Source organism: Malaclemys terrapin, chromosome 11 (genome assembly GCF_027887155.1).
Source record: "Malaclemys terrapin pileata isolate rMalTer1 chromosome 11, rMalTer1.hap1, whole genome shotgun sequence".
In the NCBI taxonomy this organism is placed as follows: domain Eukaryota; kingdom Metazoa; phylum Chordata; order Testudines; family Emydidae; genus Malaclemys; species Malaclemys terrapin.
In genome coordinates, this window is record NC_071515.1 from 46,915,288 (window position 1) to 46,932,888 (window position 17,601).

Here is a 17,601-nt window from a genome sequence, read left to right on the forward strand (position 1 = left end):
TTTTGTCACAGTAAAAAAATTTTAAAAATCAGATTCAATGAAGATTTTCAAACCTTTTGAGAAGCCTATACTGATTTTCAGGAAGGCCTGGGCTGAATTTTGAGTAGATCTCAGCTGCAAATATAGTTTTAGGTTGAAACCAGGCAAAACTCAGAAATTTCATTTGTCTTCACTGTTAATAATGGTGTTTGTTTAAACATGATACTCGCATCAAAATTCAAGAAGTGTGAACTTATGTGATCTGAAATTAAAAAAACCCAACAGAATCCCATTATCCCTTTGATCTGAAACCACTCACTTTGGCATCACTCTGGACTTCCGGTGCTTCCTGATTTTTGTCTGGCCTGGAAATAGTGCATGGAGTTGAACTTCAGAGAAAATAAAGTGCACCAAACCTCTTTCCCAAACTAGATTTTTTTCTTTTACTGAAGAAGTACAAGGCTGAGGGCTGCACACTCTGAAGGCTGGGGACTCCAAGTAGGGATGGGCAAAGCACATTGGATGGGGCCAAACCATCAGCTAGAACTTGAATCAAATCTAAACCTTTTGAAGTTTGGAAAAGTTTCTTTGCCTTTGTTTGACTTTTCCTGTGCCTTTGCTCTTCCTGATTGGGTTTGGGACCAGTGAAATACACAAGGAAAGTCATTCTCACTGCATTTCTAGGCCAGTCAAAACCAGGAGGTACTGGGGATCTTCCATTGTTTCTTATTGTTATATTGTGCTTCATTTTCAATTGACATAATTGTAAACTAACGTCCTATTGGCCAGATTCTGCCAGCCCTACTTACATTGAGTAAAAAGAAGAACAGGAGTACTTGTGGCACCTTAGAGACTAACAAATTTATTAGAGCATAAGCTTTCGTGGACTACAGCCCACTTCTTCGGATGCATAACATCATACAGAAGTGGGCTGTAGTCCACGAAAGCTTATGCTCTAATAAATTTGTTAGTCTCTAAGGTGCCACAAGTACTCCTGTTCTTCTTTTTGCGGATACAGACTAACACGGCTGTTACTCTGAAACTTTACATTGAGTAGTATCTTAGGGTGCCTGAGGGTCAGATTTCTAGAGCAGAATCTGGCTTTAACAGAAGAGAAAGAAAATTATAATTATTGTCTTTCCCTTTGTTATCATTTCAAACTTCAAGATAAGATCCTGGTATTGAAAGTAGTGTTTAAGAGTAAAGGATGAGCAGAGGCCCAACAGTAACAGACCGCAGTAGCTAGAACACTTTACGGACTAAACTGGGACGTTAGCCACCAATTAATTCATTCTTTCCAATGTTTTGCTATTTATAAATGTTCATTTTTCTCTAATTATCTTTCAAAGAGTTATAGTTTCATTCTCTTTAAACAGACTGTCTTTTTGCCAGTATTCTTCTAGTCAGTCGTTTAATTTTTCGTTTGTTTTTCCTTGGCCCAGTTGCCCCATGAGCAGCTTACCTAGAACCACGTTACAGGACAGAACTTGAAGATTCAGTTGAACAGTAGCAAACAAAAGTGGCTGATATGTGAACAGGGCTACTAACAGCTTTGTATGAAGTTTATATTAACTAATATTTTAGGTACTGTGATCATACACCAATACAAAACACCTAGATACAATTCAATGCAGTGAAATATAATTAAATGATACCTCTATGAGTAGGTAATTCTGATATAACACTTAATATTTTGGGGGCAAATCCTTATGTTTCTGAACTGAAAAAAAAATTTTTTTTTTAAATAAATAAAATTACAAGTTTCCCATACAAACGATGGAGACAATGTGGGGAGGTAATACCTTTTATTGAGCCAGCTTCTGTTGGTGAAAAGAGACAAGCTTTTGAGTTTACACAGAGCTCTTATTCAGGTGTGTAAGCTCAAAAGCTTGTCTCTTTCATTAATACCTTTTATTGGACCAAATTCTATTACCTCCTCCACCTTGTTTCTCTCATATTCTAGGACCAACACTGCAACTGTACAAATGATGACATTTGACAGGTCAGAAGTATCATGGTCCAACATTAGATGCATTCTTAAACTAATGGCACTATTGCACAAGCAGTCAGTCTTTATATTTTAAGGAGGAAGCTGTCATTTTCCCACTCAGTCCACCAAAAAGCCTTTAGAGATCCAATATATTTCAATAGAGTTGAAAATGCATTCCTCTTTTGTACCTAAATGTCCCTATTTATAGTCTGTATGTGTTGGCAGGCATTATGTTTCACTTTTTCAGACTCACCAATCTCTTCTGGACAGCAAAAGCTTGTAAAAGACTGTTAAAGCAATTCAGGCATCAAACTCCACCTCTTAACCTGCTATAGTACAATAATCTTTCTACTGCTGGTTCCTTATTTTCTGGCCTTGCTATGCTGATTTCTGATTTGGATAAATTCCCCTCAAGTTAGCTGAAAAATAATTTCATAAGTTCTCTGCTATATCCTTATTTGTTGCTTCTAGTTATTCCTCACTCTCATTTCAAGTTGGATACTATTTAGAAGGGGGTGGGGAGTTGCTTTATTTTTGACAGGCAATATGATTAAAACCAATACATTCATTAATTTCTAAACTTCCCTTTATATTTTGAACATAGGATGAGAATGCTCATCTGCAGGATTCTGAAGAAGCCCCTTTGGCTCCTACTCCCCCCTCCTCCAGAAAGAATGGAAATCCTTTATCCTCTCTAGCTGTTCATCCAAGCGCTCACACTCCCTCAGTCACACATTCTGCTCCCCCCATCCCTATCAAGCAGGCCAAATGCCTACACACCCAATATCAACTGTTCTCAGCTGCCAGCCCCACCTCTTTGCACAGAACCTTTCCGAACGCCAGGCTGATTCTTCCCCTCGCCTCCTCTCCAAATATGAACTAATTCTCCCCTGCTGGTTCCCAGCCTGAGGGTCAGGCCAGGAACAAGCAGCAGGAAGGAGGTGGAGGAATTGCTTGCCCCACAGAGTTTTGACAGCTGGCAGCTGATCCTTTAAGAAGGGTGGGTGGGTTTCAGGAACAGGAAATTGTGCAACCATGCAGACTGGCCATCATGTGTTCAATTATGTATTTGAGGTAGTCAATACTAAGGGATCAGGTTCTAAGCTTCTTTATTTGGATAGGATGCCAAACAGAACTCAGCTTCCCCACTTTCTGGTCTTTAACATCCAGAGACTGGAGTCATTCTGTTTTCTAGAGGCCTTAGAAATGAAACTTGATGCTGAATGAAATAGAGTACGAATGACATGGGGCCAGATCCTGGCCTAAATGAAGGTCTTCTCTCTCCAATCTTGAGTGGAGTAATAAATACTCAAAGGTTACTTAATACTTCCCATCCCCAACATTCCTGTAATAGCAGGAATCTGAGAGATGCTTAGTACCTGTAACTCATTATCAGTCCCTCAGTCTGCTAGAAACAATAAAAAAAAGTCACATAGTAACATCTCTCTTCCTTTGAACGTAAAAGGATTTTGTATACCTCAGCAGTTAGCTTATTAAGACAGAGGGGAAACTTCAGTTTTTTTAATGAGTTGCAAGAATATTTTCCTCACCCTTGCAGAAAAGAATCCAGAAATCCTGAAGAAAGCATATCAGAATCATATATAGGGATAGACAAAGGTAGAGTATTTTCTCTTTATTGCTGAGAAAACAAATTTCAGTCCAGTCAGGCTTTCTAGTTAGTATAATTAGTTGACATTTTTCTGTCTAAACTGTTTTTCGGTGGAAAATTGGGTTTTTGACTGTGACATTTGTTGTGAAAAGTTTTTTTTTCCCCATGAAAAAGTTCCACTTTTTGTTGGAAACACAAACACTTAAAACCCAGGGGGAGGGAGGGAAAATCTATTTTCAAAAATGTTGCTGAAGTGCTTCATGGGAATGATAGTTTGGATGCCTCATTATCCCAGTTCTCCCTGTGGGTCAGGTCCTTTAGTTGGACTACATCTGCTATAATGCGCCACTATCAGGGATTTCCAGAATGCACCATAGTAACTCCGCAAGAAGGGAGACTGTGGTGCATTTTGGGAGATGTAGTCTGCTCAGGGAGCCTGGCCCATAGAGGATCATAGAGACATGAGATACACAGTTCCCATGAGGCATTGCAGCAGCATTTCCAAATCAAAATGTTTGGTTTTCAGCTGAAATTTTTTGCTTTTCAGATGGAAATTTTTGGTTTGGGATCTTTTGCTGAGAAGTCTAACTTTGCCATGGAAAATTTTGACTAAAATGATTTTTTTTTCCCATTTCTATCAAAATTTTCTGCTAGGAAAAAAAAGTTCCAACTAGCTCTACTTGGCAGCTCTGCAGCACATGGACATTAAGGCATATAACAAAAGCCTGACCTTTCTGTGGGGTATTGTAGTCTGCTTTAAAGCTAACATCCATACCCTTCCACAACTTGTTGTCCACGGCCTCACATATGGGCTGATTCAATGTAAAAAATTTTTGGCAGAAAATTCCACTTTTGGCTAGGTAATTCAGTAGCTGAGGAATACTGGGATTTGTCCTGAACCAGGGTCCCCGATGAAGCAGTAACATAGATGGTAGGAAGAGATGAAGCGATTAGATAGAATTGTCTTTTCCTTTTGTTCCTCTCAAGGAGTCAGCCAGACTCAGTTCATGCTGGTAAAGGTAAAACCTCTAGTTGCTTTGCCCCCATGCTATTAAAGCAAATGTTTCCTTTGAATGTAAATGTTTTGTTACTTGGATTCTCAGAGAACAAAGAAATATCTACCTGCATAGTATTAACCTGCCTGTGATTTCTCTCCAGTCCTATGGTGGATATGTAACTTCTCTGGCACTTGGATCTGGCAGTGGAGTATTTAAATGTGGAATGGCAGTGGCTCCTGTCTCCAGCTGGGAATATTATGGTATAGAAACATTTCATAAACACTGATTCAGAAAGCATCATATTATTGCAAGAGCTCAACAACTTGAAACCTTAAAAAAAAGAAATTGTCATCACCAAAATAAAATTCCTCAAAGCCTGTATTTAATCCTTTCTCTGCTGCCAATAGCGGCACCCAGCCTTTTGGAACAAATACTGTGTTCTGGCAGAGGGTTTGCTAATCTCATTTGTGAATCTGTAAAGCCCCCTATGTATCCCATGCATTCAGTGATGTGCTGGATGGGGCTTCCTAGAACTACTTGTTAAGTCTGCCACTGAACTGAGGGGACAAGTTTGAGGTGATTTCTCTGCCTTTTAGGGAGTCACCCCTCTCTGGTTACATTATCCCTTCCAGAAATCAGAAATATTTTTATGAGCTACAAGGATAAGTGAAGGACAATTTTTTGCCTTTGAGATGGAATCATTTGTACCAGATCTCCAGTATTTTTAAACATTTTTCCTAGCAGGGCTTCCCATGAAGATTCTCAACCACTGCCCCCCATTTTCTTCCACACAAGTTGAACATCACGTTGCATTAGATATACCCTCTGTCTGTTGGGTTCTCATTTACTCGAAGCATCCTTGACATCACACTAACAGTGTACAGGGGGCTTACAGTGGGTGTAAGTTACATGTAACTACACTCACTGTAGCTGGGCGGGTAAGGTGTCACCCACCATTATGCAATCAGTGAGAAAACTCTTGCTCAAAAAAATTGCCCGTGACATCACAGCTTAATCAGTTATTGCCCAGTATGGTCCACCTCCCCTTTCTGGAGAAAGTTATTGAAAAAGTGGTGTTGCAGCAACTGCAGTTGTATTGTGACTCCACAGATTTCCATGAGCCCCTCCCACCCCCCAAGATGAGCTACAAACGTATATGTGGCACACAGATTGACTATTTATTTCTCCCTAGACACAGTTAGATGTGTGTACTGATTGTGTTAGATGTCAGCGGTCTCTGATCACATTGACCATAAACTATCATTGACTATCCTGTGGGTCTTTGCAGAGGCAGATGGAATGGCTGCATAATAATTTTTAGCTTTTCTTCCCAAAAGGGAAGTCATTGAGTAATTGCTCTTCCCTCCTATTTGGATTGAGCTTCAGCAACTTTTATTTAATGATGGTTCTGTCACTGGGAAGCATGAGACCCTGCCCCAGTGAGAGAAATGAGGCTGTAAAATGTATCCTTTCTCCAAATCCATGTGCCAGTCATAGCTAGTCAGTTAATGACATAATGCTACCATCTTCCAGCTCACAGATCCCCATTCTCCTGAACTCTGAGGTGCACATTACAGTAAGAACTCCATAGCAAAACAACCATCCACATTTCACTAAACAGCCTGGCAGCCATAGAAGATCACTTGTAAAGGTGTCCTGAGTGGGCCCTTAAGCAGTAAGGTGCCCCAGCTGAAAGTCTCAGATGCAGAGAGGTTTGCTCTCACCTATATCAGTCACAGATTAAGAAACCAAACTTTTTTTTGCTATCAGTGAAAAATGGACAAAGACCTGAATATCCTGTGCATAGGGTTTTATACCACAGCCTAGGTCTCCCATTCTCCCACAGTGTCTGCAGACACATTGAACAGGAAGGGTCACCAGGATGAAATCCTAAGGGACTCTTCCCTGCTTCTGAGTATAAAGTAATGTGTTGGTTACAATAAAGCTCTTGATAGTCTCTCTTGTGTGTCCCCTTGTGGCAGTGGATGTATGCTGGGTTACTCTAGGTATTGGTTACTGGAATTTATCCTACCAGCTAAAGCGATCTCAGCCTTTGTCTATGGGACTGGGTGTTCCAGGTAGACTGCCAAAGCTTACAGTTGATAGCTCTCAGGTCACGGTACACAACTTACCTGTTTGCTCAGCCCTTTTGTTAGGTCACTCCGGGTTGGGTATTTCTGCAGGGGCAGATAAAGTGGCAATATGTTTATCAATTCATCTTCATCAATAATTTTTGTATGTAGCTGGTTTTAGTGTAGTGTGAGGCAGCCAGGAACTACAGTGATGGATGCCACAGAACTAGTCTAAAACAAGTAATACATTTAGGCTGTATTAATGGAACTGTGTAGTTTAAACACATACTCATAGTATTCAACCATTAGATGTGAATATATTTTGTCTAAAACTTTTTTTTTATATATAATAGCATCTATCTACACAGAGCGATTTATGGGTCTTCCGACTGAGTCAGATAATCTCAAGCACTACAAAGTAAGAATTCTCTTCATTGCATTTCTTTTCCTCAAACTTAGAATCACATTAGCAGGGAGGAAGGGAGTAGTGGGGAAGAGAAATCATCTTCTAGCCCTAGTAGTATCAGCCCTATAGCAGTGAAAGCTGCTAGCATGGAATTCACCTGCCTATAGTTTACTCCTTTTTCCTATATTTAAGGGTCTTAAATATTCTATGTTTAAAGGTCCTTGTTGTCCCATTGGAACAGACAGGGTCAGTTCAGATAATGCTGCTTACCTTCAGCGTTGGGTGGGGGGACCCCCACTAGTTATGGGTTTAAATGATTATGTTTACTGGTCGCTGTTGGGATCATTTGGTGTAGAATGCAAGCTGCTTTGTGCAGACTGTGGTGAAATGACACGAGCCCCCTAGGTAATCAGATTATCGCCCCTAAATGGGGGCACATTGCTGTTTCCTAACAGTTTAACAGGAAATTTCCATCCTCTATTCGTTCCCCTGATTCCTCCACAAACATACATACCAGTTCTGAACACATTTAGGGCCTGGTCCAAATCCCACTGAAGTCAGTGGAAAGGTTCTTAGTGACTTCATTAGGCTTTGGGTTAGGCCCTTAATGCTCATTTCCAAACTCCATCCAAATGGCAGAAACTTCTCATCCCAAAATCCTCTGCCAGAGGATTTTGGCGTAAGAGGAATGGCATTGCGGCCAGTGGGAGGGATAGGGTGGGGGCCTGAGATTTGTGTCAACTAGCCCTGGGAAAAGCCTAGAGAATATATCTGGCTTTTGTTCCAAACCCAGAGAGTAATAAATAATCACTATTGTCGTTATAGTGCCAGTTTATATGATGATTCAGTTAGTTTTATACTATGCAATGAAAGCCTTTTACTTACGTGACTAAGTGGTCTAAATTGCAGCTGCTGAAGTGTTCATTTTTCCCCTGAACAGAATTCAACTGTGATGGCGAGAGCAGAGAATTTCCGAAACGTGGAATATCTTCTCATCCACGGAACAGCAGATGGTGAGGTTTACGAAAGGCAGTTCAAATACTGAGCGACAACCTCTTTGTTTGAGAAACGTTAAGCATCTTTCTTTGACTTTGATTAGAGTCAGTACTTAGATGTTTGGTCCATTTCCATAGGGTATATAAAGTGTGGCTTACTCATTGTTAGTAATGTCAGCTGTATCACTCAATAATTGATGGACTGAACTTAATGCACTGTGGCTTTAAGCTATCTGGTATTTACCAGATTTTAATAACCCACTCTTCCCTTTTTATTCTGTTCCTTTTTCTAGATAATGTACATTTCCAGAACTCAGCACAGATCTCTAAAGCTTTGGTTAACGCACAGGTGGATTTCCAGGCAATGGTAGATAACAGACTATTTTTCTTTTTAAGCATTGGCTGGTAATGCCTCTTACATCTGCGGATATTTTTAAGAAGCTCACTTTAACCCCATGAGTCCCATAGTGTAGCTTGTGGTCTGGGGAACACTTGGTGGTAGCCCCAGAAAAACTGGCTAGCCAAATGACACTGGCTCTGTTCCTTATTTCCAGCTGCTTCAACAGATGGTCAGGTTCTCCTTTGCAAATAATAGCTTGGAGGCCTGTAACAGCACCTGGAAACAAGAATGAGCAGTCAGCCTAGATGGCTCTTCTTGAGGCTGTTGCTACCTAATAAAAGAGGAGGAGGAATTAGGAGCTGCCTTCAGGGACCTGCCAGCCACAAACAAAGATGAATGCTCACAGAGAAGGGAACAAGGCATCTGGATAGTAGGTCCAGAGGGAGAAGAGAACAAGTTGTCAGGGAAGCCTATGCAGGGCAGCAGGGGTAGAGAGAACAGAACAGACAGGAGAGTGGAAGGGATGAAGGAAGAGTAAAAAGGAGGCCAAATGGACAAAAGATTTATTGCATCCATGCCAAGCTTTGCTTCTTCTATACCCTTCAGTGCTGAGCTAATGACAGATACACCAGCCTTGTCCTGGTCCTACCTCTGTCCATGAGCTCCCACACACGAGTACACCGGAAACACCCATAGCACTTGGGTTTGTGTAACTCCATAAATGTATGGACCATTGTGTGGACTTCAGTTATCCTGCATTCCCCACCAATACAGAAAAAAAAATGCTGGTCCTGCTGCATTTGCAGAGCAGAGAAGGACCTGGCCTAAAAAAAATAAATAATTTGGATTTTGGAGTACCTTTGACACCTGGATGGAAATAACTTAAGGCAAGTTGTCCAATTAAAAAATAAGTGAAAATAATTGTTGCTGTTCCAAGGTATAACATAATCCACTTAAGTCACTGTTCTCAGGATGCTGTATATAATGCCTATGGAACTGATATAATGCTGGATGATTTGGACCGAACTCCACAATTTTTAGGCAAGGGCTGTTTGGTGACAGTAAAACATTGCTAGCCAAGTTGGTCTTCTTAATAATCCTACTGTTAAGGACATGCAACACATGCCAAGAACTCTTGTCCCTGAGGGCATCTTGGAGTGTTTTTGCTCTGGCTTGATGCAACTAACTCACCAGGCAGCCACTCTGACTCACAAATCACAGATTATTTAGAAACTTTGTTCAATGAGAATATGAATATAATGAAAATTGATCAAAAATAATTAACACAGAAAGAGCAAAGATCTACCAAGTCACTGCCCATTTGCCTTTGTGAGGCACCTTGCAACCTTTATAGGGCTGTGTAGCGGAGCGGACTCACCCCTGCGGCACCTCCTGCTGGTGACTTCTGGGAATTAGCTCTTCCCGGAGCTCCCTCTGCAGGCCGGTGATCTGCCTGTCCTCTGGCCCTCATGTCCCTCCTGGACCCCGGTGCCCTTGTATCTGGGGTGCTGCCCCCGGGCAGTAACCCTCAGTACTAGGGCCTCCCCTCCCCAGTGAACCCCCACCCACTATCCCTACCTCACCTCAGAATAAGGCCACTGCCAGTCACCAACTAGCCCCTGTTCCCTAGGGCAGACTGCAGTATAGGCCACTCATCACAGGCAAGGTTGGGTTTGGACCTGCTGCCTTGGCCTAGCCCTGGGCTGCCCTCTGCAACCTCCAGTACCCCTTGGCCTTCCACTAAGCCACAGCCTGGGGCTTTTCAGGCTGGAGCTCCCCAGCTCGTCCCCAGCCCTGCTTCACTCAGGTACCCTATCTCTAGCTTCCTGCAGCCAGGTCCTTCTCTCCTTGAAGGCAGAGAGAGACTCCTGAGCTCTTGGCTCCCAGCCTCTTATATAGGGCCAGCTGAGGCCTGATTGGGGCACGGCCCAGCTGTGGCTACTTCCCCAATTAGCCCAGTAGCTTTTCCCTTTGCCCCAGCCCTCTGCCAGGGCTGTTTTAAATCCCTCAGGCAGGAGCAGGGTAACCACCCTGCTACAGGCTGTAATAATAATTAATAAAGATCAAGCTTCTGGATTGTTTACTTACTGTAGGATGGAGAAATCAAGTGTGCTTTGTTGGATTTTTTTCTTCTTTTTCAGTGGTACGCTGATCAGGACCATGGAATTCCAGGCCTTTCAAGTAAACATCTTTACACCCATATGACCCACTTCCTCAAACAATGTTTTTCCCTGTCAGAGTAACAAAGGTATTCTCAGCACGATGAAGCATCTTATACATCACTGAGAGCTAGATGTGCCTTGATGTAATTCAGTTGTAACTGCGTGCGCACAGATTAAGTATATTCTGCAGGTGGATTAATAGTTAAAGATTAAGATATTTTAATTTGGAGTTTACATCTGTTACTGATGTTGTATAATAACAGATAATGTACCACTACAGGTTTTGGCACATTTAACAGTGGATTGTTAGAAAAAAATAAAACAAAAATTTAAAATTCTATGTGTGGTTATTGTTATCTTGCATAAAATTTCGTGTTCTGGGTTCTGGTTCATGTTCCAGAGATAGATGCTCATTTGGGAAGAAGACGTAAAGCCAAATGAATATGCTTGCTTAGTTATATGAATAACAGTTGAGAGAGCAATGTGATTTCCTAATTAATGTCCCAACCACAGTAACCGGGACAAAACCTAGTGCTGGGTGAACCACACCAGGTTTGGAATTGCAGTTTGTATAATCATCCTGAAGCTTAGATGCTTGTCCAAAGTTTAGTCAGTGCTGGTGGGTTTGAAATCCTGAGTTCCAAAGAAGAATCTTTTCCTGAGATTTCCACTGCTTCCTAACATGAGCGAAGTCAGTAGCTTGGTGTTTCTGGTCTTCATCTGGGCTGATATGAAAACATTCACAGAGGCTTGAATTTTTTTTTTTTTTTATTTACCAAACCTTTTGAATCTCAAACCAAGTTTCAGTTGGGTTCATTTTAAAGGGTAGAAGAAGTAGGCTAAGCACAGTTATTTTATCCCAACAGTTGTTTCCATTCTTATCCAGAACTTGCTAGCCACATTGTATGTATCCAGTGACCAAATCCATGGCAGAGGCATCATTTTCATGAAGTTTCAATGGGCAGTTTTATCCTGGTGATGCCCATCTCCTCACTGGGACCCCCATTTTACAGGTGGGGAACTGAGGCACAGAGTTCCCAAGGTCACACAGGAAGTCCATGGTGGAGTAAGGAATTGAATCTGGGTGTCCTGTGTCCCAGACTAGTACCCCAACCACTGGGCCATTCTTCCTCTCTGCTAGCTAATTAGCCTCCCTCAAATTTCTAACTGTAATAGCACCACTGAACTGAATCTCAAATACCATTCAGTCAAAAGTGAGAAGAATCATTCAGTTTTTTCTCGCTTTGTTTTCAATTAATGTTAATCCACTTTTTTTTAAAGATAGCTCAATGATACGTGGGCCCTGATTCACCACTGCATGACTCCAGTTTAACGCTGGTGCAACTCCACTGAAATCAGTGTAACTGAAGTTGCACTGTGGTGACCCTAAAAGTTTTGGGCCCTGATTCGCTCTCAATGTTTGGGGGGATGCTGCTTGGGAAGAGTCCTTTTACAGGGTGCAGATGTGGGAAGCGTCGTCTCACCCTTTCAAAATAGACCTAGTCAAGTTATAGAGGATGTTCAGAAATCAACTAAATAAAGATACAAAAAATGGAATCTGTGAGGAAAAGTGAGGTGAACTTGGCAAAGAGAAGCTAGAAGGATAACATAACTATCTACAGATACACAAAATGATGTTATAAAGATGATAGTCATTGCTAGTCCATGAGAACAGAATCTGGAATAATGGACAGAAGACAAAGAAGGAAAACTTTATGGTAAATATTTAGAAAACACCCTAAATTCATGTTTCCTGGCATGGGCAAGGTCAGTACCATGCTACTACCAGCATGTCTTTTTGTTATGTACCAGCAGGTCTTTTTGTTATGACTTTGTACACAGCCTAGCCCAGTGGGTTTATTGTCTCTCTTTGGAGTCCCTCAGCACTTCCACAATGCAAATAAACAAACAACAACAACAACAATAATAAAAGGGAACTGGAAAAGAGATACCAAAAGTGGCTTTGAAATCACTACCAGTGGGGACATTCGAGCCCTAGACTAAGCATTCATCGATCAGAGATGATTTGAGAATTAAATCAATCCTGCCATGATGCAGGGAAATGGACAAGATGTTCTACTAGAGTAGAACCAGTGCAAACCAAATAATTCTATGATCATACTTGCATAGGAGTTACCATACTATATCAGACACAGGGTCCATCTTATCCAGCTTCTTGTCTTTGACAGTAGCCAGTGCACCATGCTTTACAGGAAGGTGCAAGAAACCTTGAGGTGGGCAGTTATTGAATAACCTGCCCATAAGGAAAGCTTTTTTCTAACCCAGTCCGCTATTGCCTTAGATTTCTTTGTGGGAAAGCAAAGGCCTTAATTTAACCAAAATGACAAAAATACAGGATTTGTCCAATGGAGTTAAAAGGTGGAAGCAACCTGCGATATAACAACTCCCTTTGTTTTGTGGATGGCAATAACAAATCTGATTTTCCTCATATAAAAACATTTTTCAGAGAAAGATAACTCTTTATGTAAATGTTGTTGCCAAGCTGTTTGTAATGGTTAAATTATACTTTGATGGGAACTCTTCAGAAAATATTCAGTTCAGTTAAGATTTTTTTGGAAACACTCCAATTAAGTGACGTTAATGAGCTTTTTGTTGGTAATGTAATTAAAATTCAGCTGTTCTAATTGTAAAAAGGAAAAAATTATAGCTCTGAGAAAGCTAACAGTAAAATAAGCAAATATAACATGAAGCAGGGCTAATTAAATGGTGATTATATGGGCCTCTGTGAGTGTTCTACTGACAACAGTACTTTCAATAATGGGTGATTTCACAAATGAGGAATACAAGTCAGTTGAATTTATTAGGGCCTAATTCTCAACTCTCTTAGAGTGGTATAACTCCAGAGAAGCCTCTGTAAAATGGGTATGACTGAGCAGGGAATCCGTATTTAGGTGACTAAGGATACAAAGGACCTGCTGCAATTTTCAAAAGCACCTAACTCCCATTGATTGAAATGGGAGTTAGACACCTAGGCACTTTTAAGATTTCACATGCCACCTATAAGTATCTTTAGGCATCTAAATACCTTTAAAAATCAGCCCCTACTATCTAATATTGGAAGTATAACCAATTAAATGATTCTGACCTAATGAGTCATTCATAAGCTGTGTAAAGTATGAAGCCAGAAGCGCTTGGAGGGATGGGCATACCTGGAGAGTTTCAACGGGGTGTGTGTGTGTCTCTGTGTGTAGATAGATAAATAGATAGATGAAATAATGTTTAGAAGTGGACTAAGTTGCCTGGGCATCATTGTTAATCTGCTCTAGTGCCTAGCTATTATCTGGGAAAATAGAGCAGGCATTGTTAAACTTGGCTTCTGGGGGTGGGAGAGAAAGTAGTGGTATAGACGGGGTGGGGGAGGGGAGAAAGCACAGCATTCTGTTAGTTCTGCTTAATGTTTTTCTATATCAGCCACTATGCACTCTGTTCATTGTTTGTAAGGAAAAGCAGGACTACGTCTCCAGTACAGTGTGACAACTACACAGCACTGCTGGAATAACTTCTACCCTGCAATCAGTAAGACAGGGCAGGTGAGTTAAGTAGTTAAGGGTGGGAGGCGATATCTTCAGCTGATGCCAGTATTGAAATCTCCTTGTAATCACATATGCTCCGTCCACATAGGAAGTCTGTGCTAACAGCAGGCAATAGGGCTGATGTGCAATGCAGAAACTCCTGTGTGTTCATCCATTAGCAACTGATCCTGTCCATCAGAATCCCTGCAACACTCTCCACTCTGTATTGCCATCCACCAAGTCTGGCACAGTCTCAGTATGTCTACTGACTGTCAGAATGAGCTAGCACACTCCTCCCCTCACACAGCTCCACGTAGCCCCTGCCTCCAGTCAGGCTTTCAGCTCACCCCTGGGTGGATAGCCTGCCTGCTCTGCTTCCTGCTTCTCAGCCTTCTTTCAGGCTGCTTCCAAGAGATGGAAACTCTCTACCTCCTGCCCTCTGGGTCTCCTCCCAAGCTGGGCTCACCCAGCTCTATGGAAACAAACTGTGCTCTCCTGCAGCTGAGCTTTATTTCTAATTAGGCCTGGCCCATTCTCCAGGTGCAAGCAGGCAGGTTAACTGATCTCTCAGGCCTGTATTACCCCTTTCCCAACATGTGTGAGGTGAACACCCTATCCATACCTTGGATTTAGTCTCAAACATGACATTTTAACTCGCTCTGACACAATTTACCACAGTGGACAGCTAAACTTTGGCTTTAACTAACTCGAAGGGGATGTCTACACTTGGAGTTGGGAGTGTGAGTCCCAATCAAGGAGACATGCCTGTGCTAGCTCCAATCAAGCTATCACGCTAAAAACAGTATAGCTGTGGCAGCGGGAGTGACTAGCCACCCTGAATATGGTCCCATTGAAGATGGTAGGTACCTAGTCAGGGTCTGGTTGCAACACCTCAGCTTCACTCTGTAGCATGCTGTGTCAGTCAGAGCTAGCCTGGGTAGGTCTCCTGGAGCTCCAAATCCCACCCCCAGCTCAAAGTGTAGTTATTTAAACAAGTCTGCTAAGTCAGTGGAGATGGAGTTTTAGAGAGGAAGTGTGTAGATACTACTATTTTATTATCAGGGGGTAGCCGTGTTAGTCTGTATCTACAAAAACAACAAGGAGTCTGGTGGCACCTTAAAGACTAACAGATTTATTTGGGCATAAGCTTTCGTGAGTAAAAACCTCACTTCTTCGGATGCATAGAGTGAAAGTTTCACTCTATGCATCTGAAGAAGTGAGGTTTTTACTCACGAAAGCTTATGCCCAAATAAATCTGTTAGTCTTTAAGGTGCCACCAGACTCCTTGTTACTATTTTATTTGTATTGAGCAGAGAAGTCCTTGTACTGGGAAATAATCAAACACTGATTAGATTGCTTACAGTTCCAGTTCCCCTGTGGATGCGTTGCAAGCACAAATAAACCAAACATGGTGGCAAAGCAGGGGCTGCTTCAGCTCAGTGGCTTAAATAGTTCACGTACAGCATCTACACGTGCACAGCAGTAGATCCTCTGGCCACACTCCAATCCCATGCTCTCTCCTGCTCCCTGCCCCCCCCCCCCCCATTCCATACTGTACAGGATGCACATGCCCCATGAGCATCTCTCCCACATCCAGCCCCTCTTTCCCAGCCAAACTGGAACTACACCAGTTCTGCTGCACTGGACCTTCTGTGGCTGCAGAATAGGCCTGGAGAAAAACATGAGTGAAAAGGCCAAGTGCACCTCCAGCCAGTCCTCCAGGCCATGGTTCAAGCCCATAACAAATTGGATCAGAGATAAAGTCAAATTCACATCACATTCAGTATTTTCCAGTTTATCAGTCAGCTCCCAATTACAGGGCACAGCTGTTTAATATATTTTACAGAGCCATTTAATGCTTTGTATTTAATCTGAATAATTTATCATATTTGCTAACAGTATTGATATTACTTTCAATTATATTCATTGTCTTCACAAAATGTAGCATAGCTAGTACACAGTGGGCCAACTTCTCTGCCTGTGTAAATTGCTGCAGCTCCATTGATTTGTGGCCCGTTGCATAGGAGTGATACCTCTACTCACTGAGGGCCAAACCCCCAGCCTTGATACATCCATGGCATGGAGCCTAGCTGGAGCTGCACAGTTTAGCCAGGTGCTGGGGCACTAGAGTCTTTTATGTAGCCTGAGGGGGGAAAATCCTCCTTCACTGAAAGCCATCACTGCTCTGTGAGGTGTAGTCAAGACTGGGGAATGATGTCAGGCAGGTTATGAGCATGTGCTGTGCCTCTCTGAAACCCACAGTGGACTTCAGATCCCCTCTGACTGACAGGCAGTGGTGGGGACCCTTAACAGGTCACATAGCCCAAACAGTATAGTCCTGGCTGACAAGTCATTGGACAGATGAACCTCCAGGGTAACTGTCATGAAAAGAGGGGGACATGTTTACAGCCCATTCCCCCAAGACACAACCACCACCAATATGCATTTGTTGTGTATTTAATAACAAAAATGGTAGAAAAACAGTAACAAAAAAAGGTCACTGGATTGTGCTGACTTGGTTGAAAAACAAAATTTAGAAAAAAAATGTTTATTTTTCATAAAAAATCAAATTGTGATGAGAAACTTCCTTGTAAGTACAAAATTCAAAAAATTTCAACCACCTCTAATAAATACACGGGACATGTACTTGAAACATTTCTGTAATTTTGTTTGGCATACAGCTCACCCATTGCATACAGTTGCACTCACAAATATACAGCAATGACTAAAAGCACAGATGGTTTTTGCTTCTTTCCTGTAAAGTTTTTATATCGTGTATCATTCAAGACATATTTGTAATTTGATGATCACAACTAGATTGTGCTGAACTAAATAATCTGTGTAGCAAGTTGCCTATCCAGTTGCATTCAGCTGCTCTGTTTCATACTTCATACTTATTTGAAATGACTATACTGTAAATAGAAAACTTTATTTTTACACTAGAGAATAAATAGGACTAAACAAACAAGAAGAAAAGAACTGACAGAATTCTGGGGAAGGTGATATTGTATTATCTTCTGCAGAGCTGATTTAGGAAGGCTGTGTATCTTTCAACTAAAAATAAATAACACTCAACATGTAGTAATGTAAAGTTAGTAGCAATCCATTGCAACAGGACTATCTGTATACCATACTGGACAAGAAACTGATAAAAGGCCAACTGAACACCATCTGCTGTCCTGCCTGGGAACTGCAGAACTGGTGTGTTCTCATAGAAGGGTAGGAAAGTTCACCAACATGATGGAGAGACACAGTACCTTGCAATATTGAAGGATTCAACCCACTTTCCTATTTAAAGTCTGATTTTGTCCCCATACCTAACAATCTTAAAATCTTAGTTCAGAGTAATTTTTTTAAAAATTTGGGGCAAGGTAGGCAAGGCACTTTAGTGGTACACCTCTACCTCAATATAACATGGCCCGATATAACATGAATTCGGATACAACGTGGTAAAGCAGCGCTCTGGGGGGGCGGGGCTGCGCACTCCAGCGGATCAAAGCAAGTTCGATATAGCGTG

General features: G+C 41.7%; 1 protein-coding gene across 1 annotated transcript in view; it reads left to right on the top strand.

The window, feature by feature from the left end:
• Positions 1-10,889, top strand: part of FAP (fibroblast activation protein alpha) — a 55,276-nt gene extending 44,387 nt beyond the window's left edge. Inside the window, exons 22-26 of the mRNA XM_054044400.1 lie at positions 4,737-4,836; positions 7,002-7,066; positions 7,995-8,067; positions 8,343-8,416; positions 10,531-10,889. Of these exons, the coding sequence (XP_053900375.1) occupies positions 4,737-4,836; positions 7,002-7,066; positions 7,995-8,067; positions 8,343-8,416; positions 10,531-10,632 (414 nt within the window). The 3' untranslated portion in view covers positions 10,633-10,889. The remainder of the gene's footprint in view (positions 1-4,736; positions 4,837-7,001; positions 7,067-7,994; positions 8,068-8,342; positions 8,417-10,530) is intronic.
• The last annotated feature ends 6,712 nt before the right edge of the window (positions 10,890-17,601 follow it).